The following is a 24,488-nucleotide window of genomic DNA, read 5'->3' as shown; positions in this document are numbered from 1 at the left end:
CAGCTGGAATAACTAAGCACATCCACTAACATTTAAGAAAGCTTTATTTAGACTAGATGACTTTTAAATGCGTAATGGTTTCATGTGCACAGGCTCTTAGATCATATTCTTAGTTTCAATTAACAATGGCTAGATAATATAATTCAATTAAACTCCTCAGAACACTTTAAGATCCCCTACGCCTACCCACACTCTCCCTCGCTCCCACAACCCTCTCCACCAAATTAACTGCCTCCCATTCCTTTTAAACTCCTGGCAGTCCCGCCCCTCAGGAATGGAATGCGTCATTTATCCAGGAGGTTGGGGTTTAACTCTCTGCACCCTGAAGTTCTTTTGCCCACCAGGCCAATCCATCACACCATCCTTCCCAGTGAAAAATGACACATAGATTCTTGCTACTGTCCAGTGCTTGGGGATATGACTAAGCTGTGAGGCTCCTGGATCGGCCTTCTGTTGCATGAAACAGTGTGCTCTCTCTGTGTGTCTGAAGTGCGGCAAGTAGCAACTGGTAGGTGGGAAGGAAGGCATAGAGCCAAGATAAATTGCTAATAGCAACATCATCTGTGTGCTATGAACAATTGCTAGCTATGCCTCATTTATGCTAATTTGCATCCTGATTTATTTATTTATTTTTTAAATAGATGCTTCATCCAAAAATCATTTTCTTTTAAAAAAGCAAGTTTCTTTGCATTCAGGAAACTTGAGTTTATGACAAATTACTATGGGAAGAATTGATTATATGGATTTCTGAACCCAGCCTCCATACTAAAGCAGGAAGAAAGAGGTCAAAAATAGAACAAATACTATTTTTTTTGGGGGGGGAGTACTTGGCCATGCATATTGAATTTAATTTATTGTAAATAATAAAAATAATTCTGAAACACTCTCCATCTCTCTAAGACATTACTGAGTAAGGCATAAAGGTAAAGGACCCCTGAATGGTTCAGTCCAGTCAAAGGCGACTATGGGGTGTGGCGTTCATCTCACTTCAGGCCAAGGGAGCCAGCGTTTGTCCACAGATAGCTTTTCAGATCACGTGGCCAGCATAACTAAAACACTACTGGTACAGGGAACACCGTGATGGAATCCAGAATCTCGGAAATGCAGTTTACCTTCCTGCAGCAGTGGTACCTACTTATCTACCGTACTTGCACTGGTATGCTTTCAAACTGCTAGGTTGGCAGGAACTGGGACAGAGCAATGGGAACTCACCCTGTTGCACGGATTCGAACTGCTAACCCTTCCAATCTCAAGCCCAAGAAGCTCAGTGGTTTAGAACTTTAGACCACAGCGCCACACTGGACAGAGAGACAATGAGACTTCCAGCAAAGTTGGCAGATCAGATGAGAAAGACTTTGTTTTCTGCCCAGGGACTTATTTACTAACAAACCTTGAGTAGCAAAGAAATAAAGGCTTTCTGCCTTGAAATGCAGCTGCTACTTGGCATTAACCAACTTTTCCCAACCTGATGCTCTCCAGATGTTTCCACCAGCATGGATCAGGGATGGTAGTAGTTGCAGTTCAAGGCATCCTGGGGGAACCAGGTTGGGGAAAGCTGGTGCAAAATGTGCATTAGTTGGAGATGGTATAAGGCATATACATCTGATATAAAAGTGAAGGAGCTCTATCTAAGTTGCTTATACTTCAGAGAAAGCTCTGAGCAGGAATCTAACCACAAATTATGCACTATTTTGCTCACTATAACATATGATTTATTCAGTAGTTGTCTCCTTTTTTTTCTTGACCAAGTTCCAGATCTATATATCTATAATATTAAAGAGGTGGCTTGCATGAGACTTAAACAGCCATTTGCTTGAATAAATGTGTCCTTGCTGAAATACGGCAGTACAGTGGTACCTCACAAGACGAATGCCCTGCAAGACTAATTTTTCACAAGACGAATGCGTCTTGCGATCTGATAGTGACTCGCAAGACGAATTCGTTTTGTGAAAAATTCGTCTTGCGTATCATGGTTTCCCATAGGAATGCATTGAAATTTAATTAAGGCATTCCTATGGGCAAAAAAAGAAATTCCAATGCATCCCTTTTCGCAAAATGAATTGACTCGTCGGACAAATTAAATTTGTCTTGCGAGGCACCACTGTATTCAGAAAGAGAAATAAATTGTTGCGGGTTCTGAAATGTTCCTGTTCATCTACATAAAGAAACCAGTGTGGGTTGAGAGCTCCAGGAACTAATGCACATGGCTTGCAGTATTGTAAAAGATCGTGTTGTTTCCTAACGAAAGACATGAAGTAAATCTTTAACACTCCCATCCTCTCTTACAGTGATTCTCACTGTTGCAAAGAACATGTATAGATCTAGTCAAGACTGCCAGTACAAGAAGATAGCATTGTGTATTTATAAAAGGAGAAAAACCCATTTGTTCTGTTAACTCGGTGCTTTCCATTCAGTGTGAGGTAAACTTTGTGGTGGAAGCAAAAGCAAAGCAAAACACCACCCGGGGGCTGTTAGACAGTCTGAATTGGGGAAAAATATGGTTATCAACCAGGCTCTGAGTAATAGGAAGCTGCCTTCTACTGAGCTGGGCCATTGGTCCATCTAGCTTAGTATGGTGTTACACTGACTAATAATAATAATAATAATAAATAATAATATTTGTACCTTGCCCATCTGACTGGGTTGCCCCAGCCACTCTGGGCAGCTTCCAGCATACAGTGTATATGAAAACATAATGAAACATCAAACATAAAATACCTTCCTATACAGGTTTGGCAATGAAAGCTCATGTAGTAATTAAAGTAGCTTAATACTAGCATATTATGTTGTGTGGGGCAGCAGTCGGAACAATCCCTGATGTGATTGCTGCTATAGCCTGTTGCACTTGAGATCCTGATACTGTTTCAAGTCTGTAGTCACAACACAAGTGGGGGTAGATAGGTAGGTGATGAATTCAAAACTCACGGCAAACTCTTGTAGCAGGTTATTAATTTTTGTTCTCTTTTTGCACATAGGTTTCCCAAGGACACTGGGTCAAGCTGAAGCACTTGACACAATATGTGAACTGGATCTAGTGATAAGCTTGAACATCCCATTTGAGTCCCTAAAAGACCGCCTAAGTGCTCGCTGGATTCACCCAGCGAGTGGGAGAGTCTATAATATGGAATTCAACCCACCTCAAGTACATGTAAGATAACTAGTCCTGCCCAAACAATATTACTTGGCAAGAGAAACCATAGACTGTTCATCCACCAGTAAAAATGTGAATTATATTAATAGTTGTTAGTGTGTTGCCATTGGGTTTTGATGTTGTCTTTATTCAGGGGAACTCTCCAATGCACTGCTTCTCAGGCACACAAATAATTCCTTCCATGCACCATTTTGAAACAGGAAAGTCAGGTGAGTTCCATTTGTGCTTGCCAAATGGTAAAGAGAAGGAACCATTTATGTGTATGAGAAGCAGTACATGGGATATTTTCCCTGGCAGAAGACAATAGAACCCACTGGGAACAAGGAAATTCATTGAGAACTATATTGTAATACTGGGTGCTACTTAACACTATTAGCATTTTTGGGTACTTACCAATTGGTTTGTCCTGTGTTCTCATTTTTTTCCAAATTGGGCGTGGCTCTTTTGGGTGAGGGCTGTGTATATTTTGGCATACCAGTAGCACATGTGTCTGAAGTGTTTGGCTATATAGTGCCCCCAGTTCCTTGCCACAACCAAGGCTGTGACGATAGGCCAAAATTTGACACTTTTTTGCCTGAATGTAATTTTATTTTTAGTGCAGCATAATCATATCCATTGGTGATACTAACATGTTGATTTGTCATGCCACTCTTGTTAACAGGGGGTTGATGACGTTACTGGTGAGCCATTAATCCAACGGGAAGATGATAAACCTGAAGCTGTTGCTGCTAGGCTTAGAAAATACAAAGATGCTGCAAAGCCTGTAATGGAATTGTACAAGTAAGTTGGAAGCCCAAGCTCCATCTATGACTAAATTTAATTGTTACAGAGATACGGTGTATGTGCTCTGGCATGGCAGTAGAGTTTTCATATTATTTCATGCAAATTCTGCTGCCATAATCATGGCACATACATTTCTGGAAGCAGTTTCTTTGGCCAACTTAATATCCTCTTAACTGTATTAATTATTAGTACATTATATTTTTGAAATTTGGCTAATGAGATCATAGCTGGGCATCTCCATATCATTTAGGAAACCAAACTCTTTGGTTTGGGAAGGTGATCACCACCCTTAAAATAAAATTTAAAAAGCACTTTTAAGAGAGCGCAAGCTTTGGAACTTGGAGCATGCATGAGTGGCCACACACACACACACACACACACACACACACACTACCTTATATTATAAAATAGCTATGTGTCTTGTTGTTGTTTAGTAATTTAGTCGTGTCTGACTCTTCGTAACCCCATGGACCATAGCACGCCAGGCACTCCTGTCTTCCACTGCCTCCCGCAGTTTGGTCAAACTCATATTTGTAACTTTGAGAACACTGTCCAACCATCTCATCCTCTTGTCATCCCCTTCTCCTAGTGCCCTCAATCTTTCCCAACATCAGGGTCTTTTCCAGGGAGGCTATGTGTACACAGAACATATGCACAAGGGTTACCACATGTTGGTGAAGCCCATGGATCTCCTTGTGCGGGTTCTGTTCTCGGAGAGAACAGAGTATGGTGGAAAGTGGAAGTAGAGGTACTGTGTGCCCACACACATATTTTTTGCACCCTGTTCTAATCTGCAAATCCACTCCAGAGGTTTATACAACAGCGTCTTCTACCACTGTGCCTTTTACAAAATCCCAACACACAAGGCCCTTCCATGTGGGAAATAGCATGCCTTTTATATATAACAGTCCTTCATGTAGATGCATTTCTTTTTTATTCTGTCGGTGCCCATGGCTTGTGGAATATTTCACACATTGCCTTCCTTGGTCACAAGTATGACTACAAGTATACACACTAAAAAAGGGAATATGAATCAGCACTCTATCATAAGATAATTGCATCGTAACTAAACTCACAATACCAGGGTTTGTTTGTTTGTTTGTAAAGATTCTTCATTTACATTTTTTATTTCTTTATTTCAGAAACAGAGGGATCCTACACTCATTCTCTGGGACAGAGACCAACAAAATATGGCCTTATGTGTATTCTCTGGTGTCCAGCAAAATTCCTCCACTCCAGGCCAAAGAAGCAAACTAAGCATTTCCAAAACAAGCAAGAGTTAATATAACCAGAGTTGATTTTCTATTAAGTTTGTGGTGTCCTGTATCTGTGCTCTGCCTTTATATATATATATATATATATATATATATATATATATATATATATATATAGAAAGCAGCTGTCTCCCTGGTTTTACTGGAGAATAGCTGCAGAAATATAGTGATAGCTAAGAACATCTCTGAAAATGCTATACAGTATATGGAATCCTAGTCTTCAGCGTATTAAGTACTTGTCCATGGACTTCCAAGGCATCCTAAATTGTTATGCAGAGACAGATATGCCTTAGGAGGCTTACAGAACCTGTTGTCTGTTCCATCTAGCCACAACTAGTTCTTCTGCATATTCAATGTGCCATTTCATGAATGTTTGGAATTGTTTTCCTTGATCTCACACTCCACAGCAATTTAAAAACAAACACTTCTCTAAATGTACCTGCAGAGCAACAAGCACTGTTGAGCATATATGCATTATATAGTTCAAATAACAAAAAATGGGTCTGAGTATCAATTAATGGGGAATGGAAATTATGGTTGTTTTTAAACATGTTGGTTTGCGGAAAATGCCAACATTTAAGAATATATATTATAAAAATGCTGCTGTAATGTTTATGGAACTAGTTTTTAATTCAGTGGTGTGGATTTAGGCCATCCTGTAGATTAGGATATAGAGGTGGTCTATTTTTTTATCTAAGAAAAGTTGCACAACTTGGATAGTAGTATTTATAGCAGGCATCCCCAAACTTCGGCCCTCCAGATGTTTTGGACTACAATTCCCATCTTCCCCAACCACTGGTCCTGTTAGCTAGGGATCATGGGAGTTGTAGGCCAAAACATCTGGAGGGCCGCAGTTTGGGGATGCCTGATTTATAGCTTTAATATTATACAGAGTTACAGCCTCTTACTATCTGCCAATGAACTTCTGCTCTTTTTATCACATTTAAAATTGTCCCAAATTATCTCCCAGACAAGTGATCATATGATTTAACATAATGACCTGTCCAGATGATCACTATTATATTGAGCTGCTTCACAAGTCACTTGTTTGCAAGTCACATTAAGTCATAGTTTAACCACTGAAATGGCATGCACTTTTACTGCTTGTTTTGTCCAAACCAGAGACTTGTTGTTTCCTCCCATAAACAAATCACAATCAATAAACCAAGAGCAAATCTTGGTTACGGCTTGTAATTTGGACAGAAACAATCCATAAACCTAGGTTCAGATGTAATGGCAAGCCAGATCATTGCGTGTTTCCTGGGCAGTGGCAAAAGCAGGGGAAGGGTGAAATTCCTGCAATTTCGGCACCATGCACTAGCATGCTATGTGTTCACATTAAATGTTTAAGCCATTTAGTTTAACTGCGGTTTATTGTGACATGTGAACCAAGACATTTAGCAACAAATTTTCATGACCACACAGTGTAGGAAAAATGCTGTCACAAATGTGGAAACTGTTGCCAGTATATATAAATGGTTTGATTATTAGACTTGTTCATATAAGGACAATCAGTTGCAAAGGCTCACATGTGCAAAAGGAAAAAAAGTTATGCACTGGACCAAAGACATAGGCTATGTACACTTTTGCCGTGTTAAAACACAGTGAGGTTGTTCTCTCCCACTGCATTTGAAGTTGCATTTGCATGTTGCTGTACACACTAGAAAGGGCACAGGAATATCCTACCCAATGCACATTTCCTGTTTAGTTTTTCCATGCCTGCAACCCCCCTACCCAGTTCCTATTTATGAAGCAGTCATTGTGCATGCATGGTCATTATGCATGTGCAAGGGCTATCTCAAATGTACACAGCTCAGCTTAATTGCATAGTGGATGTGACTTAAGTTTTCAAATTGGATGGAAGCTGATTTGAAGGGAACACATCAAACAGCTGTATTTCTCAAGAAACTACAGGATAGATGTGAATTGTGGCCTATGTCTTGTATGCATGTCTTCAAACCCAGGTGGTGGGAGCAAACCAGAGCCAGATTCTATGGTAATGTGTACATAGCTTTACTTCAGTTGGTGTCTCTCTCTCTCTCTCTCTCTCTCTCTCTCTCTCTCTCTCTCTCTCTCTCTCTCTCTCTCTCTCTCTCTCTCTCTGTGTGTGTGTGTGTGTGTGTGTGTGTGTGTGTTTTAACCACCTGTCTTTAACTGAAGTCCTTTCTCTCCTGTATGAGTTTGGCCTGTTTTAAACCAATTTCCGCTTTCCTCTAAGTGGTCTGTCTTTGTCCACATAAGTCTTAAGATCTCATCTATTAGTTCCAATTAGTTCCAATGAACGCTTCTTTGCATCATTCACTAGAATCCAAATGAAAGCACTCAAGTCTGAATGGAAGCAAAATTGTCTACTATGCATGTATTCCTTGATAGCTGGCCATTTGGAATGTTGCTCTTGAAATGTGTTGCTAAGTGTGCTAAGCTGACTTGAACATTGAACAGATTGCTACCAAATAATTTTAGACCAAAATCTGAACAGAAACACTTGATTTTTCCTGAGCAATTGTTTCAAAACTTTCTTTCCTCAAAGAACCAGTTTCTGCATGGCTGTTACTTCTAAAGAATTCCAGGATTCCCTGAACATAACATAGGATTTTAGCTTATGATTTGGCTCTTGCAGTACATGCATGGCCCAGCCATAATTCATGGTTCTTGGAGTTGATCCATGCAAAATGGAGAAAGTACCCTAGAATATCTCCAACACACTCCCTCAGAGAGTGCATTTAATCAGATCAGTAGTAATGGGAAAGCTGGTTCTGCCATTATAGATCTCCTCACTGTAGAACATGTAGCAAGGAATGTCAGAGTTCTCCAGACCAGTCTTAAAACTGCTGCTGCAGATCAAACAAATCAAATCAAATGTGCTTCAACTTTTCTCTTCACTTTCCTGCATGTTGGATTGGATCCAGAGCAAATAAGTTGCACTTAAGACCTATTGAATTCAGTCTGATATGTTAGTGATGAGTAACTTGTATCCTACTGAAATCAATAGGATGCAAGTGCAACTTAACTTTGTTTCCACTTTTCTACAGTATTTCCTTTCCTGTAGTACAGGCATACCCAATGTTTGCTGCACTCCAACTCCCATCATCCCTCACCATCGACAATGCTCTCTGGTGCTGAGAGTTGTATCTAAACATCTGGAGGGCACCATGTTGGATACCCCTGCCGTAGTATATGAAATAAAGGTAAAGGTAAAGGGACCCCTAACCATTAGGTCCAGTCATGACCAACTCTGGGGTTGTGGCGCTCATCTCGCGTTATTGGTCGAGGGAGCCGGCATACAGCTTCCGGTCATGTGGCCAGCATAACAAGGCCACTTCTGGCGAACCAATAGTCAAAGGCTATTGGTTAAAGGGTGTGTGCGCCTCCTATTAATGCGAGCAGCACAAAAATGCAGGCTGCTGTCCATGGAGAAAGAGTGTGATACTTTTCTGTGAACAGATTGTTTTCATGCTACACAGCGTTGAAGTAAAGCAGACTTCCTTTTGTACCACATGGCAAATAAATAGGATCTGTTCCTTCAGGGGCAGATCAGCAGTGGTCTCAACCATGTCCCATCTTTCCTGCTCCTGAGCTTAATCTCCCGTCAGCAGCACTGGCTATGGTTGAACTCCCCCCCCCTCCCGCGCTCTCCCCATTCCTTGCTCAGCTGGTCAGAGAGTATAGCTCAGGAGTGGGGGAAACACCGCTGGGGAGAGGTCAGTGGACCAGACTGGGAAGTCCTGCAGGTCTCGCCCATCTCCACCCCAGAATAAAAAACTAGTTTCTCTTTAAATGGACAAAACAAAAAACTGGGAGTTTTCCATAATTTTTAAATGTATAGAGACGTATGTGTGTGTGCATACCCATTTTTGTGTATTTTTCCCCTATAACCAGAGTTCATATAGCAGCTTTCCTAAACTGGAAGCAAATACTGTAATTTTGATGCGTAATATTTGACAGGAACTATAAATTGATCTGAGTGTCCTCAAGTTGCCTTATTTTATATAAAATGCAGGGGGAATGTATTTAGGGGAGAAATTTTTCTGAATTATGCTTTATAGTCCCCACCACCAAGAGACCTATGCTAATTTGATGATAAAATTATGCTGTATAAGCTCCCCCCCCCCCCACTGGCTAGCGTATTATACAAAAAACTTTATAGTATTTGAGAATGGGTTACTGCATTAACTGCCAAACTCAATGAAATAAAATTTTAACACCAGCAGTGCAAGACTACAACTTAATGCCATCTTATGCCTATATCAGAGTTTGTTCTACCCAATAGCTGTTTGCATAACTGTTTGAACTCACTAAGCCCTGGCAGCATAGGGATAATACTTCACAATGTCTTAACCATGGTGCAAACAATGGTGAACCTTGGGGTCTCAAATTTCAGTGGCACCCTGTGTGATGCCAAAATTTGGCACCCCCTTGCTTCTTCTTGCTCCACTCTAATAGTTGCAGCGCTCAGTGCGACCAAACTAGTTACGCTCCCCTAAATCCTCCTCTGGTGCAGTGGAAATGGTGGTTATTCTCAGTTCTCTTCTCTACACTTGGATGTAAAGTGTGGATAAGCACTCCTTCCTGAACATCCACATCCTAACAGACAAGGCTCTATCCATGATAAGTATTTCCTTCTGAGAAGGAGGAGCATGCTATCTGAATGCAGCCTGAGCTTTTCATGCTGCACTGTTGTAGAGCAAAGTGACAGGGAATGGCAAGCATTCCTTATACTGTACATAGATGCATCCCAGGAACTAGACTCTAGCATTGCTGCTTTTTCCTTTTTTGCACTTTTATCAAGACAATCTGGACAGTCAATGTAGATGAAGCAACTACTATATTTGTGCTTTAGAAAGATGAAAGGTCTTCTGAAGGTCACCTGTCTCCTGAGACAGCTCATGTGGTGCAGATAACACCAAGGTTGCAAGTTCGATCCCCATAAGGGACAGCTGCATATTCCTATGTTGCAGACTAGACAATCCTCGGGGTCCCTTCCAGCTCTACAATTTTTGATTCTATGTACTGAGGACCCCAGCACTGCAACTCCATAACATCTAATGCAGGGAGTTTCCAGAAAGAATGAGAAGGGTTTATGTATCCCTGTAATTGGCTACAATGATGAGCACATTTTAAGCTAATAACAAAGAACCCAAAGAGTTTAACAAAAAAATCCGTTATCTCTCACTGTGACTACTTCTGAGTGGGCCAGGTATACAGGAGGCCATCAATTATATTGAGAAAGCTCAGATGTCCATGAATTGCCATAATGTTAATTTTTTAAAAGTGATTTTCCATGTGGTGCACATAATTAAATGTGTGATGAATGTATGTTTACACAAAATTGGACACCAATGATAGAATGCACTTTTGTATTTTTGTTAGTTCTTCATTTTTATACAAAAAGCAATATCTAGAATAACCAGGGAGATGGGTCACCAAGTGCCCTCTCCTTCCCTGGCTTCCATGGAGAAGAATCTTTCAGAAAACCATCTCCTGAAGGTGTCTTAAGCGATGGGAGGGACATTGGGAGATACCTTCATTCACTGAAACTCAAAGCACTCTAGTTTCAAGGGGGCAGGAAGGTATGGCTGACTTCTTGGGCTTCTTTGTTCAGCCTGTGGCAGGTGGGAGAAGACTCATGCCCCACTTATATTTGTGTGTGGGGGGGGTTGATTCATGTCTTGGCTGAGTTCTATAATTTTATCATGTTTTTCTTCACCATGGGCTGTCTTCAAGGTTTCAGAAGCAGAAGTTATGTTTGTGCAATGGATCCCCTTTTTTCACCTGCTCTTTTTGTAGACCCAAAAAAAGTCCTCGCCAAAGAGTTGTGCAGGGGGGTGGGGACTGACCAAATATTCTGGGCCTTATCATTTGGGGCTGCAGTGAAAGAAGGGAACCCAGAACTGGCCAGGGAACTTTGCACTCTGCTGTCTTCCTCTCATACAACATTGGATTTTAATACAAAATGGTCGAGGTTACTTGCTCAGCACCCCAACTTTTCTTACCTGCTTGCATATCTATGCATTAAGAGCAACTGGCCTATGTGAGCAGAATATATTGAGTATGAGACTTGGTCTGCTTCCAGACTGTAACTATGTATTTAACAAATGCTGTATGGCTTTGGAGTGATGGGAAGGCACTGCAGAAAGATAAGAAAGAATCCACCCACTTCTCTTATTCCGTGTGTTTATTTCAAGGTTGTAAAGCCCTTTGGCAGAGCTCAGTTTGTGCTTTTTTACTTTTAAGTGAGGTTTATTTTTTGAGTCCTTTATACATAAGCCAGGGGAGAGCTGGAAATGTGAAACTGGGGGAACCAGATAGAGGAGATAGAGGAGCTTGGGTGTGCTCTTTTGACTCGGATGTAACAGCTCTGAGAAATTTGATTTGTTCAAAGTGATGGGTTCACTTTACATATTCATTAATTTCATATTCAAAGCAAGAGTGGTCTAATTATTAAAATATATTGCTAGGTGAATTTTATAGAATTTGTAGAAATTATTCCAGGGTCAAAATACATTATCGTTGCTGCTCTGAGTACTTTCAAAAGCACTCCATTTAGAAGCTACCCAGATACTATGTTCTCTATTGCTTTGGTTTTTAGCTTTTCCTCAGAATCACAGTCTTCTGTAACACACCACAAGTTTCACCTCATGATGTTGGCACTTTACTGTGAATCTGATGTATTTTCTAAAGTTATGGTTCTGTTTTGTACTAATGACAGTATGTTGGGAGGGAGTTCTGTACTTAGTTGTTCTATGGAACAGTCTTTGTATGTACTGTAATTGAGGGAGGTGAGGGTTTTTTTGAGGGAGAGTCTCCCCCCCTCCAGAAAATCCTACAGCTGTATAACCATTTGATATTTGTAAATAAAGTTATTTTGAACTTATTCTGCATCTTCTTAGATGTGTTTCATTCCATTACCTACATTTGTTGGTGAAACCCAATTCTGTAAATTATAAAGATGATTATGAAAGGGAAGATCCAAGTTTTCTAAATTTGTGGTATTTGGTAAGTTAAAACAAACTATTACCTTCATGCATAGTGCTGCAAGGGAGGAAATAAGCAGAACAAAGAACACAGGACTTCGGACAAAAATAGCAATCCTCAGTTGAGTTCATACTTCTGTTTTTCCTGTGGTATGCAGTAACATAATGTGGCACGATGTTCCATTTGCGCAGACAGGCGGATTACCCCCCCCCCCCAACCCAAGGCCGGCTCCCGTGTGGAATAAAGACACCCGGCACTGTGCTATGGGATTAAAATTGGCCACAACTTTATGATTCAGATGGAGACCTTGGCTTAGGCCTTGAGCGTTTATCCCTCCCAGTCCCCAGCAGGGGATCTGGGGAACATCAGGGTTATCCAGATTGAGTAGGGATTGGACTGGCTCTGGAGAACGTCTGTTCAAGCAGAGAGCCTGTCCCCCAATTCGCCGCAACACAGGGGAGACCAATGACAGCCTCTCGGCGTATGGGCAATGACTCCCCTCAGAAAAACCCCTTTAATGGGGAACCCTGGGATTGCTGCCACGGGGGTGTGGGGTGTGTGGGCCATTTTAGGGAAGAAAGACTAAAGGATTCCACCCAAGGCCTGATACCACCAAAGTTGTGATGTTTTGCTACGGGGAAGGCAAAACCTGCCAATGCAGGAAAATTCCTTTCTGGGCCTTTAACAGCGACCAATACGTAGCAGCGCCAGTATACCTGTGAAGAAATTAACCTTTTATTTATTTGTATGTATTTTAATGTTTTTGAAGCTATGAACATGAGTTTGACCAAACTGCGGGAGGCAGTGCAAGACAGGAGTGCCTGGCGTGCTATGGTCCATGGGGTCACGAAGAGTCGGACATGACTAAACGACTAAACAACAACAATTTCAATGTTCTTTGTGTATTTGTGTTCTGTTGGAAGCCACCCAGAGTGGTTGGGGAAACCCAGCCAGATGGGTGGGATATAAATATATTATTATTATTATTATTATTATTATTATTATTATTATTATTATCTTTAAAAGAAAGCTTAACTGAGAGAGGGCTGGGTGGGAGAAGCTCTGGAGCCAACTGTGATCCACCAGGTAAGTTCCACCTTCTATTCTGTGGGTGGGGAGGTCCCACCCCTTACCTGGTCAACTCTCCTGGCAACACCTACCCCACTGGGATTGGTTGGCTGTCTGAGGTTGTGTGGGAACCTCCAGGTATCCAGCCTTGGGGGGGGGATAGCAGGCAATACTGCTAGGAGCCATGTAGGATCAGGGGTGCTGCGCATGTCCGCGCAAAGTACGTCCCCCAGTTGATGTGGGGAGTGGTCATTCCACACACACATGATAAGCAGCCCCAATAAGCATGGCCAATGGGCAGGGATTATGGGAGTTGTAGTTCAACAACAACTGGAGGGCCAAAGGTTCCATACAACTGCTCTAGAGGGTAGAGGAGGGGGCTTGCAGCACCAGGCTTGCTATTCTTTGTTGGCAGGCCTGTGTTGCTTCATCTCATTTCACCCAGGAGGAGACTTCATTGCATGCAAGTCTAGCTGCATCTTCATAAGCAATTGATTGACTATGCATATGTTAAAAAAACAACCTGTAGCTTACATCCCCCCATGTGGTGTATAACACCATAAATTAAGAGATGTGAGCTAATGAGGTAATCTGCATTTTGAGTGTGTGAGTGAGAGAAAGCACTGAGGCAGGGATGGACTGAATATACAGAGTTTTGACGATGAATAGGTGATTTTCAAGCTTGTGGGATCTTCTTTGTTTTTTACTAGAATTCGAAGATGAACCAACCACATGCAAAAGGCATACCATTAGAATTAACCAGCAGGCCACCCCTGAGCATATTCTGAGCTTAGAAATTTGTTTTCAGTCACAGAACTGAACTGAGCTCTCAGTCCTTTCATATCAAGACCACTTCTGGTTATCTTGCTATCTACTGCAAATCACCCAGAGTTCCACCAGTAGATCCCAATCTGCCATTTGTTCACCCTGGTCTATGTTGACCACCAGCTCTTTAGCGTTTCAGTCAAAAACTTTCTCCAATCCTCACTGGAGATGCAAGGGCCTGAAGCCAGGACTGATTTGCATGCAAATCATGGGCTCTACTACTAAGGTAAAATCACCCCAGTTCCAGTGTTGGGTCTTGCATTTCCTGCTTGCTTCTCCATGCCCTACACGGCAAGCCATTGGGGGTGGCAGTTCTTGCTAGAAATCTGAGTAGTACAATCCTCTCCCTTCCCTCTGGAATGAATTAATGTCCAATCTCCTCCTTCCCAGTCCTATGCAAAACGCTAAGCTTTGACCACTATTCATTGCTGGCTGAATCCAAATTGGTTCATGCATAAGTGGAACTGACTTCTCTTGCAACAGAACTTCACCTTCCTCTGTTCTCTTCTGTAACTCCTACATACCCTCAAAATCTGCTCCAGGAGGTTGAGGGGGGGACCCTTTGCTCAGAGGAGAGGAAAGTATTCTGTTGCACTCTTGCAGTGTTGGATTCTGCCCTGTGTCCTAAATCATGTGCCCAACAGCACAACTTTAATTAGCTGAAAAATTATTTGCTCTGTTAAAATATACATTACAGTCATAGATGCAGCTATGAGGAAAACTGGAATAAAAATAGTGCTGGAAACCTGCATTTAACAAGAGGATTATATTTGTTCTAAGTGATAGATTAGAGGAAAGACATTTCTGCAGAGCTATTACATAAATCTGATTTTGTTTGTGGGCTTAGACATTTAGAATGAAGAACTCTGTTACACTGGGGCTACTTCTAGACTCACAATTTAAAGGTGGGATTCAATCCTACCCCCAGCAAACTCAGGCTGGGCAATGAAAGCTGATTTGACTCTCTTATTGAACAAACCCACCTCCACAAAGATCAGGCTCTCTTTAGGAGGCTCCACAGCATAATAATATGTGTATTAAAGGGTCCCAACTTCTCATGCTATATGACCATTCTACCCTTCTATCGTATAGAGGCATTTACTGTAGCCTCCAACATATTTTATTAAAATTACCTCTGACTTCAGAGTAACCCAATATATGCCTCTTACAGAGCCAAGAGCCAATATGCTGCAGGGGATACTGTTAGACTCTAACTAAGGAGACTTCAGCTCAAATCCTCTCCAAGTCATGGATTGATCTAAGTTAGGCACATAGACTTAACTCAGACTCTCACTGCCTTGTTAGAATATGAGAGGGACATCTATGCCTCCTTGATGAAAATGAGTGAGATAAAAATCAATAAAATATGGGCCTCAAATACCACAATATGCATCATCCCATCCAATTTTCTTGTAGGGTACTGTAATTAAGTAGCAAGCACCCCTTGCATAGGGGTAGAGTTAAGTAACTTCAGGCTTGTGGAATGGACTGTGTTTTACTAAAACCCCGCATTCACCAAATGAAGTCAGGTGCAAAGCAGTGCGAGAAGAATCTGCATACAGAGTTGGATGCTCAATGGATAACAACTACTGGACCAGAAGACATTCAGTGGAAATTAAAGACATTGTGCCCGTGGCTGAGGACAACTGTTTGAACCCTTCCAATGGATTATGGGTGGGGGAGGGGTGGGAAGGGAAAGGAAAAATGGTACGGGAAATTAAAAATTGGAAGGAGAGAATATAATGTATGTAAAAATTCTCGTACTTCAATAAAAATCATTAAAAAAACAAAACAAAACAGAGGTGGATGCAAAATTGGGGCATGGGTGGAGTAATAATCTTGTGCATCCCATAACCCAATCCCTGGGATAAGCTGCAAGTTCAAGGACAAATGTTCACCTGAGTTTTTAATACAGATCAGGGATGCTAACCCAAAGCTCTACAACAGGCCAATAGAGCTGCAAAAGACCTAGTCAAAAGAAACCAACCATTATTCTTATTTTACAAGTGAAGAACACTGAGATGGAAAGATAAGTAGTCAACAGAAAGAAGGCCAGACAGGACAAATTAGTGTTGTCACTAAATGATTAGAGGACAGAAATCCATGCCAATCCACCATAAAATATCAGATCACCTGTCATAAGAACAAACCTATTGGATTGCATCCAACATTTTTCCTACTCTGAGTAGACTCATTTAATTTAATGACCATGAATAAAATATGTCTTAAAATATACAACCCATTTTCTTTTTCTTATGGCTCAGCAGGGGAAGCCAAGGTCTACATCACATTATATCACATTGGTCTTTGTCTTTCAAAAAAATTGCAGCATGTGATTCATGAAGTCAGTTCTTTGTATGCTTGGTTGTGACAGCAACACATGACACCTGTGTTACTACTCATACATTATAAAATCAATGTGTGTAGACCTGTGTAAAATATGCAGTGTTTTTACACTATTCCTGTATAAGCTCCTCAGGGAGGGATCTGTCCTCTTGTGCTCTGAAACACATCATGTATGTTAATGATTATATAGTACATAGGATATTTAATGCTATGCTTAACTTATTCACTTTTTATGGGGCATCCACACAATGGTATCATCTATTGCCTGTCATCCTACATTTCCCTTGTGGGTTTTTTTAAAAAAACTTTTCTCAGACCAACAGAATATTTGCCTTTGTTTCCAGAAGAACAGAAGAGTAGTACAATCTCTACAGGTGCAGGTGCCTTTAATGCAAGTCTTGTGGACCTTTATTATTATTATTAAAGGGACCGGATTTTGATGTGGGCAAGTAAACCTGTCACAGCTCAAAACAAATCCATTTTAACCTTTGTGATGCGTTGTCATTTATTATCCTGTTTCTTTTTGAAAATCCATTGCATGAGTAGACCTTGCTCCACTCATGCAACAACTTAGTTGAACCCTGCCCAATTTGGCATGGTTTTGCAGCAAGATCTGGATTTTTGTAGCACTAAAATCGCTGAATGGTAAAGACTGACACTAGTCCACATTAATGTGATCTAAGTTAGTGAGAGCCAGTGTGGTGTAATAGTTACTGGACTAAGGCTGGAAAAAAACTGGAATTCAAATCCTCACTTTGCCACAACCCTCACCTGAGAAGAAGCACATATGCTGCCTTGAGGTCCTTATACGAAAGGTGGGATATAAATGTAGCTTAAAAATATATAGGCATGTTTACATTTTAGCGTGACTATGAATGGCAGCTATTCGATAGTACCTCTGGCATGTAACAGCATGCTATATATTGCACACAAAAAATATGTATGTTGTGGCAAGCTGCTTGTGATGTATTCCTGAAAATGCTAGGTGGTCAAGAGGAGAAGCAAACACAGAGAACTTGAGCAGAATGCAAGGAGAAAAAGAAAAGTCTAAATGGGACAATTGCACTTAGAACAAGATTTGAGAGGCAGTCCCCCACCCAGCAGGAAAGCTCCAATGCCTAGGGCAGGGGTTCCCAACAAAATTTTCTCGAGGACCCCTCATCGAGCCGCTATTGTGACAAGGACCCCCATTAATTCCTAATCCTAAAATTAAAAAGTGAGAGCCAAATTAAGAGCCTTTTTATATTTTATATTTATACGTTTTTTACAGTTACAACAGAGTACTCCATCAGTATACAGTTAGTTTTAATTTTCAGTTCTTAATGAGATGAGTTAAATCTGTCCTTTGAGTCCATTATTTCTGAAATATTAGGTTCCAAACTTGAAACTTTCACTCTGAAATCCGACTGCATGTCGAGCCGATTCCTATATTTGTTTTTCATGAAACACATGGAAGAAAATGCTTGCTCACACCGATATGTGGTTGCAAATGGAAGGAACTTTTCCATTGCCTTATCTCCAAGTTTCTTGTAGTCCTTGCGTAGTCCAACGCTTTGTTTACAAACTACTGTTTTGCAAAGAGGCAGCGCGCGCCAGGGAGGAGGGAGGGGAATGGAGAAGACAGGGTACCTGCGCAGTAGTGCACAAATGAAGCCGACGTGCGCAAAGCATCTTGGGGAGGTGAGCGTTAGTAGAATGCGCGCGCTGCCTCTTTGCAAAACAGTAGTGTTTGTAAAGCGCCACCTAACGGCATACAGCAGAACTACTGCCTCTATCTAATTCTAGTTTTGCGCTAGACTCTGCTCATGCAGGAAGCGGCCAAAACAAAAAATCTGTTATCATACGAAATATTTTTAATATATTTTTTATTCTAATAGCATCTTGTGGACCCCTCTGGCATAGCTCGCGGACCCCTGGGGGTCCCCGGACCACCTGTTGGGAACCACTGGCCTAGGGTACTCCTCTCTAGGACTGTTCACTAGGAGTCCTCCAACTCTACCCCAACATCTGGCTAGCTGAAGGTCTGAGTATATTTTATTTATGGGTTGGGTATATACAACACTTAAATCCTAATTTCTGTATCTAGCACAACTTTGAGACTGTTTTAAAAGACTTCCCTCCTGAATGTGAAAGAATAGGTGTAAAACAAGATATAGCAAGCCCTTAAAAAGAGGAAAAGTTGCTAAACCTCAACTGCAAAATGACTAGATCAGAAGTTTGGTGTAACAATAAAATTACTAGCACACTTGCAAAGCTAAGCAGGGTCCAGCATGGTTTCAAATTGGATGGGATACCATGTGTTGAGATCACTGCATTGCAGGGGTTGGACTAGATGACCCTCGTGGTCCCTTCCGACTATACAATTCTATGATTTTATCTGGTCCAGTTAATTTCACCAATTCAGAATAATTTATAAGACAATAGGGCTGCATTTAAAAATGTACACTTAAATGGGAGTAACCTACTAGGACTTATTTCTGAGTACATACATATAGGATTGTTCTAGAAGGGAAGCAGCTGCAATGAAGAAAACGGAGTGAACTCCCTTTTTTCACAGTGCAAAGTGGTGCCTTTCCATCCATTATTTTTGTTAATAGCTGCAGACAAACCAATGCTAAATTGGAGCTGATTCTAAAACTGGGGTCCAGAATAAATTGCTCCATAGAAATAACAGTTTGGTGCAGGCATGTTTTTTTCTTTAGTAAGGTTACACCATGGCAGGAAGAATGGAATTTTATAAACAATCTCATACTTTATATTCTATAAATATAAAACATCAAAGTCACTTACAGATTTATATGACACAGGTCAGTATAATTTATTCTCTTCTCAGTATACTTTATATATGTTTATTTCATATTTTTTTGCATATATAATTTGGATATTTATTACAAGGAGGAAACTGCCTTCTGATAAACTCTGGAAGGAATTCTCAAGACAAAAATAGCTAAATGTGGAAATTAACTATCCAGATTTCTAAACAGCACAGATTCCAGGTTTCATGCTAGAATCTATCATAATGTGAATTATGAATATTAGCTTCACAAAGAACACCTTTTAGCTGTTTTTCCTTCATCCTGTTACTTGTTGGAAAAAAGTAACAGAAAGATCTGGATCTTTAAAAAAAAAGAAATGAACAAACATTGCCTGTAGAAATGAAATGAGGAAAAACATTTTGACTCCAGATCCTCTGTTCCATGCCAGATTTTATAAAATATGCTATGTCTTCTTGCATCCTCATCCTTCCTCTGATTTTGTATAATCCGAACTATAACCCAGCATTATACACCGTTTTCATACAAATTATCACCACATCACTGCCTCGGACTGAGGAACTAGCCTTCGTGACCTATGACTGGCTGTGAATGACAAATCAAAAGTCAGCATTTCGGAAATCAGCTGGGGTTTTTACCCCCCTGCTGAGCTGCAGCAAGGAGAGGGAAGGGAGGATGAAAGAATCTGCAAATAAAGGTAAGGAAAACCTATAACTAGGAACATGTTACAGTGTTATAAACATATGATGCTTGAGTCATTTATGTGGTACTATTTACAGTGTATTCTGCTGAGTAACCATTTTAAAATTGCATCGTGCATCTTGAATGCAAACAAGCCATGTTTAAAAATAAATGCAGTTATATAATATGCTAAGGGATAGACTTTGTATGAAATCCCCTTCTTATTTGAAGCACAAATTAGGATGCCAAATTTGCTAGTTCATAGCTGTGAATGCAGTATGTCTTACAGTATGACTGTATTACCAAGGCTTTCTTCAAATACCAATGTATATATTTACAGTGCAATCCTAGTCATGTCTACTCAGAAGCAAGCCTTATTGAGCTCAATGGGACTGATTCCCAGGTCATTGTATATAGGATTGCAGTCCTAATGTTTAATGTTATGTTATCTGATAATATTGATATTAGCAAAAAGAAATGGGATGTCTCACCATTAAAATATATATGGAAGCTTGTGGTCTACAGTAAATAAACAGACCTCTACTTCCTTTCAGTGTGTGTGTGTGTGTGTGTGTGTGTGTGTGTGTGTGTGTGTGTGTGTGAAAAGTATCCAGTATTTGAGGATACTTGACCTTCATAACTGTATCAGAGTGATATTGCAAAACTGAACATAATTTTCTCCTTTAGGGGAAAATACTTTTAAATCTACATTACAAATCACCTCACATTTATGTCACATTATTTCTGCTTTGAAATCTGAATTATCAAAACTAAGGCTGCCCAAAGGAGTGAAGGGAGATTGATTGAACTGTGTGCTTGTCACAATGTTGCAGAGACAGTGATGTGACATTACTGCCACTATTCAATGTTATAGGTAGGTTTATTCCACAATTTTGCATTGAAGTGTTTGGCCTTTCCTATCATGTTTCTGATTTATATACAAATCTCTTTTAAATTTAGCAAAAATTAATGTGAGCAGTATAGATTCAGATGCCAAATTTGAGATGAGGCCTCCATCTTCCAATGCTCCTTGGGGGAAAGAGCTGTTTATTTCAGTCGCAGCTTCATCTGAGAGGTACAACCTCTTTCTAGCGGCTCATGTAATTTAGATGCTACCAATAGCAGCCTGAAGACAATGCAGGGGTGCACTATATTTAGCCAGCTGTGACAGCATCTGTTTCCTTCTGATCCAAGAAACCCAAAGCTCATATGTGCGGCATCTATGAATTTCTTTAACCTTTAAGGAGAAACCATGGTTTTTTGTTTTTGTTTTGCCCTTGAAACTAATGGTTGTGTGTGTTTGTTTTTTTACTGCATGCCAACGGTAGTATAAGCACTCTCATTTAATTGCTGCCTGCCCTAATCTGTTCTGCATACGGCTTTTACCCAGCTGCAGATTAATCCTCAGAGTAGGAAAGAAAGCCTAGGCCTCAAGTCTATATACACTGTTTCCCACTCAGAGTGGAGTTAAGAGTTGTTGCAGAGTCAGGCATGTTAAAAACAACATCATGGATTGTCCCAAGCAGCACAATATAGGATATTATGTATTACAGAAGAGGTAATTGTATGAAGTTCTGTAGAGACTAGTAAGCCATTCATATGTACACACATTAAACCATTTTATCAATTGGATTATATAGAAGCTGCAGTATATATTCACTTCTTCACCTTCTACATTCAAGGTGTATATACCTTTGTACGAGAATTGCATATTGCATAATATTACATTAGCATATTGAATTAAAAGGTGAGGAATAGTTGGTACCTTTAGCTGAATCAAACAGTAAAGCTTTTCTGGGACTGTACTACTTCATGCTTCCAGAGGAGTTGCACATTTGAAAGCCCTCCACCAAGAAATAAAGCTGCCCAGCACCTACAGAAAAATGGTGTAGCAGGGTGAATGCTCCTAGTTTTTGAGCCTTAATTCTCCCTTACATGCTAGCTTTGTACATGAAGGGAAATACATGAAGGGAAATATATAATGTGCTCCCGCTCCTATGGTTGTACGGTCCAGGAAATCTTTTCAACTTGATACTGCTGAATGTATAAACATGTGCCCTGAGAGATTATTTAGGGATATAAAGAAAACATTCCTGACTCTAGATCAAAGTGATCAAGGCCAGTCTCCTCAATGGTACATGACTAGGGATAGACAAATTTGTCATTTTTTATTTTTCTCTGTTTTCCAAACTTTAGTTCTCAATAGTTTGCAAGGTTTTTTTAAGTCCCCCTAATATGCACTTTGTACTGTTTGCCATTTTGCCCAGTACAGATTGTTGCAAAGCTATTTCCTCCCAAAAAAAATGTTCATTTTTTTTTACTAATATATGCATTTTATGCACACTTGTCCTCAGTATATGGGAGAATATATTTTTTACACATTACATGGCAAACAAGTACATTGCAAAACTCTGAGAAGTGCGAATTTTTGGACCATGGCTATTTTGTTTCACAAATTCACTAGATTTTCCTTTAAATGCTCTCTGAATCAAGTTTCTCCCCCATCTCAGAATATGACTCATTTGGCTTGTTAGTGTCAAAGGGGCACTTTCCCTGGATTCTATGACTCATATTCTCAAGCCATCTGGCTGCATTACGTAAACTCATCCCTTGTTTTAAAGATACCTCTGACTTGGTGCCCTTTTTAATTATTATTGCTGCACTTTGGCTACACAGTGCAAGATGCATGATGTGCTTTGTTAACCAGTAATTGGACTGGCTACAAAGAAGAGCCTAGCTCAAGCTGCAGAGTATACTTAGGACTTTGAGCTCGACTGAACATAGCAGGACTTACTTCTGAGTAAACATGCATAGGACTGCATTGTCAGTGCCTGAAGCTACATTGCATTTTCTGCAAGTTGAGCATAGTTCTGTAATTCTTTAGTGAAGCCAAATAATAGAAACTGTCACTGTCAAAAAAAAAGTTTTAGTAATTTGTATTTTGATGGGGCAGCTTCTGTTAATTGTTGACTGCTGTTTTATATTGTGTTTTACACTGCGTTTTACTACAGATCATTTTTTTTATATATAGTTTTAAAATCATTGCTCCCAGTTGCCTCACACAGCAACAATTCCCAGAGTGGTTTAACAATCTCTGAGGGAAATAAGAATCTCCTAAGAACACTCACGTCCTTAGCTAACTAGACTTCCCAGGATCCTTTGGAGGAAGACACAACTGCTTAAAGTGGTAAAGTGGTCCTTTAAATGTATAGTGCAGATGCGGCCACAGTTGCACTTATCCTAGTACTACACATGGAGATTTTAAAGTACATCCTACCCCATCCTTGTGTGGATTTCTAAAGGTTAATTCTGGAAAAATCCTTTAAAAAGGTACATTAAAAAATGTGTTCACAGAACACACACACACAGTTCTTATGAGGTGAACCAAGAGCCAGTGTGGTGTAGTGTTAAGAGCGGTAGTCTCGTAATCTGGGGAACCGGGTTCGTGTCTCCGCTCCTCCACATGCAGCTGCTGGGTGACCTTGGGCTAGTCACACTTCCTTGAAGTCTCTCAGCCCCACTAACCTCACACAGTGTTTGTTGTGGGGGAGGAAGGGAAAGGAGAATGTTAGCTGCTTTGAGACTCCTTCAGGTAGTGATAAAGCGGGATATCAAATTCAGACTCTTCTTACTCTTTCCTTTCTGTTGTTTTTCCCCTTATTTTAACACTTATTTCATCCCATTGCACCTCTGCTGTGTACTTTAAACACTATAAAATGGTACAGAAAGTTATTGCATACCACTTTCCATGTAAAAGGCCATTTTATGAACAACAAGATGACTGATCCCATGTACAGATGCCTATTTCAGAATGGCACAGGATACCATGAACCCAGTTATTATGCCCCACAAGTGGCATAAGGCACTTACAAGTACTATGTATATGCCATTTTCCATATGTACATATGTATATTGCCCATTTGTACATACAATTACACACCTGCAGAATTTTCAAAGTGTTTTTACTTAAGGTACGATGCCTTAAAGCTGCTCGAAGAAGCTTTGCATCATTAAAGCAATCAATCAATCAATCAATAAAAGATAGCAAGCCCTCAGTTGACCTCCTAAGTACAATGGTTGAACCAACCCTCAGAAAGAGTTGTAGATCTAAAGAACTAAACTGCATGTCTGTTGCCTGTTTGCACTGGTCTGATGACTGGTTCTGCAGCAAAATCTGGTATTCTCTGACACCTCAAATCTAATCTAATATCTGTTTACCCTAACTGGAAACAGTTCTCCATGCTCTCAGATACAGACCTTTCCTCAACACCTGCTATGACTGGCCCAAGGTCGCCCAGTGAGCTTCATGGCTGATTGGGGTTTTGAACTCTAGTCTCCAAGGTTCTAGATTAGCACTCCAACCACTAAACCACACTGGTTTTTATTATGAGCTCCGCCCATGTGGCCCAGATCTTCCCAACATTATCTGAATAATGCGGGAGAAGCATAAGCTGCAGTGAATCCCACACCATCCAAGGACAGATCTTAGGACATGGTAGACCATGCTAAAAAAAAATACTAATAATCATTTCAAATAAGGACAAACTAATGGTTTGTGTGCACCCAATTCTAAAATGCATGTTTCAGGACTATGGAATCTTGCCCTCCCTC

The 24,488-nt window shown here is 40.4% G+C and overlaps 1 protein-coding gene across 4 annotated transcripts in view; it reads left to right on the top strand.

The window, feature by feature from the left end:
• AK4 (adenylate kinase 4) overlaps positions 1-12,082 on the top strand; it is a 32,334-nt gene extending 20,252 nt beyond the window's left edge. For all 4 annotated transcript variants that reach the window (XM_060276841.1, XM_035123716.2, XM_035123715.2 and 1 more), the window contains exons 4-6: positions 2,976-3,148; positions 3,813-3,931; positions 5,077-12,082. In XM_060276841.1, the coding sequence (XP_060132824.1) occupies positions 2,976-3,148; positions 3,813-3,931; positions 5,077-5,191 (407 nt within the window). In that variant the 3' untranslated portion in view covers positions 5,192-12,082. The remainder of the gene's footprint in view (positions 1-2,975; positions 3,149-3,812; positions 3,932-5,076) is intronic.
• Positions 12,083-24,488: the final 12,406 nt, after the last annotated feature.

The sequence above is a fragment of the Zootoca vivipara genome, chromosome 7 (assembly GCF_963506605.1).
Source record: "Zootoca vivipara chromosome 7, rZooViv1.1, whole genome shotgun sequence".
NCBI classification, from domain to species: Eukaryota; Metazoa; Chordata; class Lepidosauria; order Squamata; family Lacertidae; genus Zootoca; species Zootoca vivipara.
The sequence above is the reverse complement of the archived record's forward strand: the minus strand, read 5'-3'. Positions and strand labels throughout refer to the sequence as shown.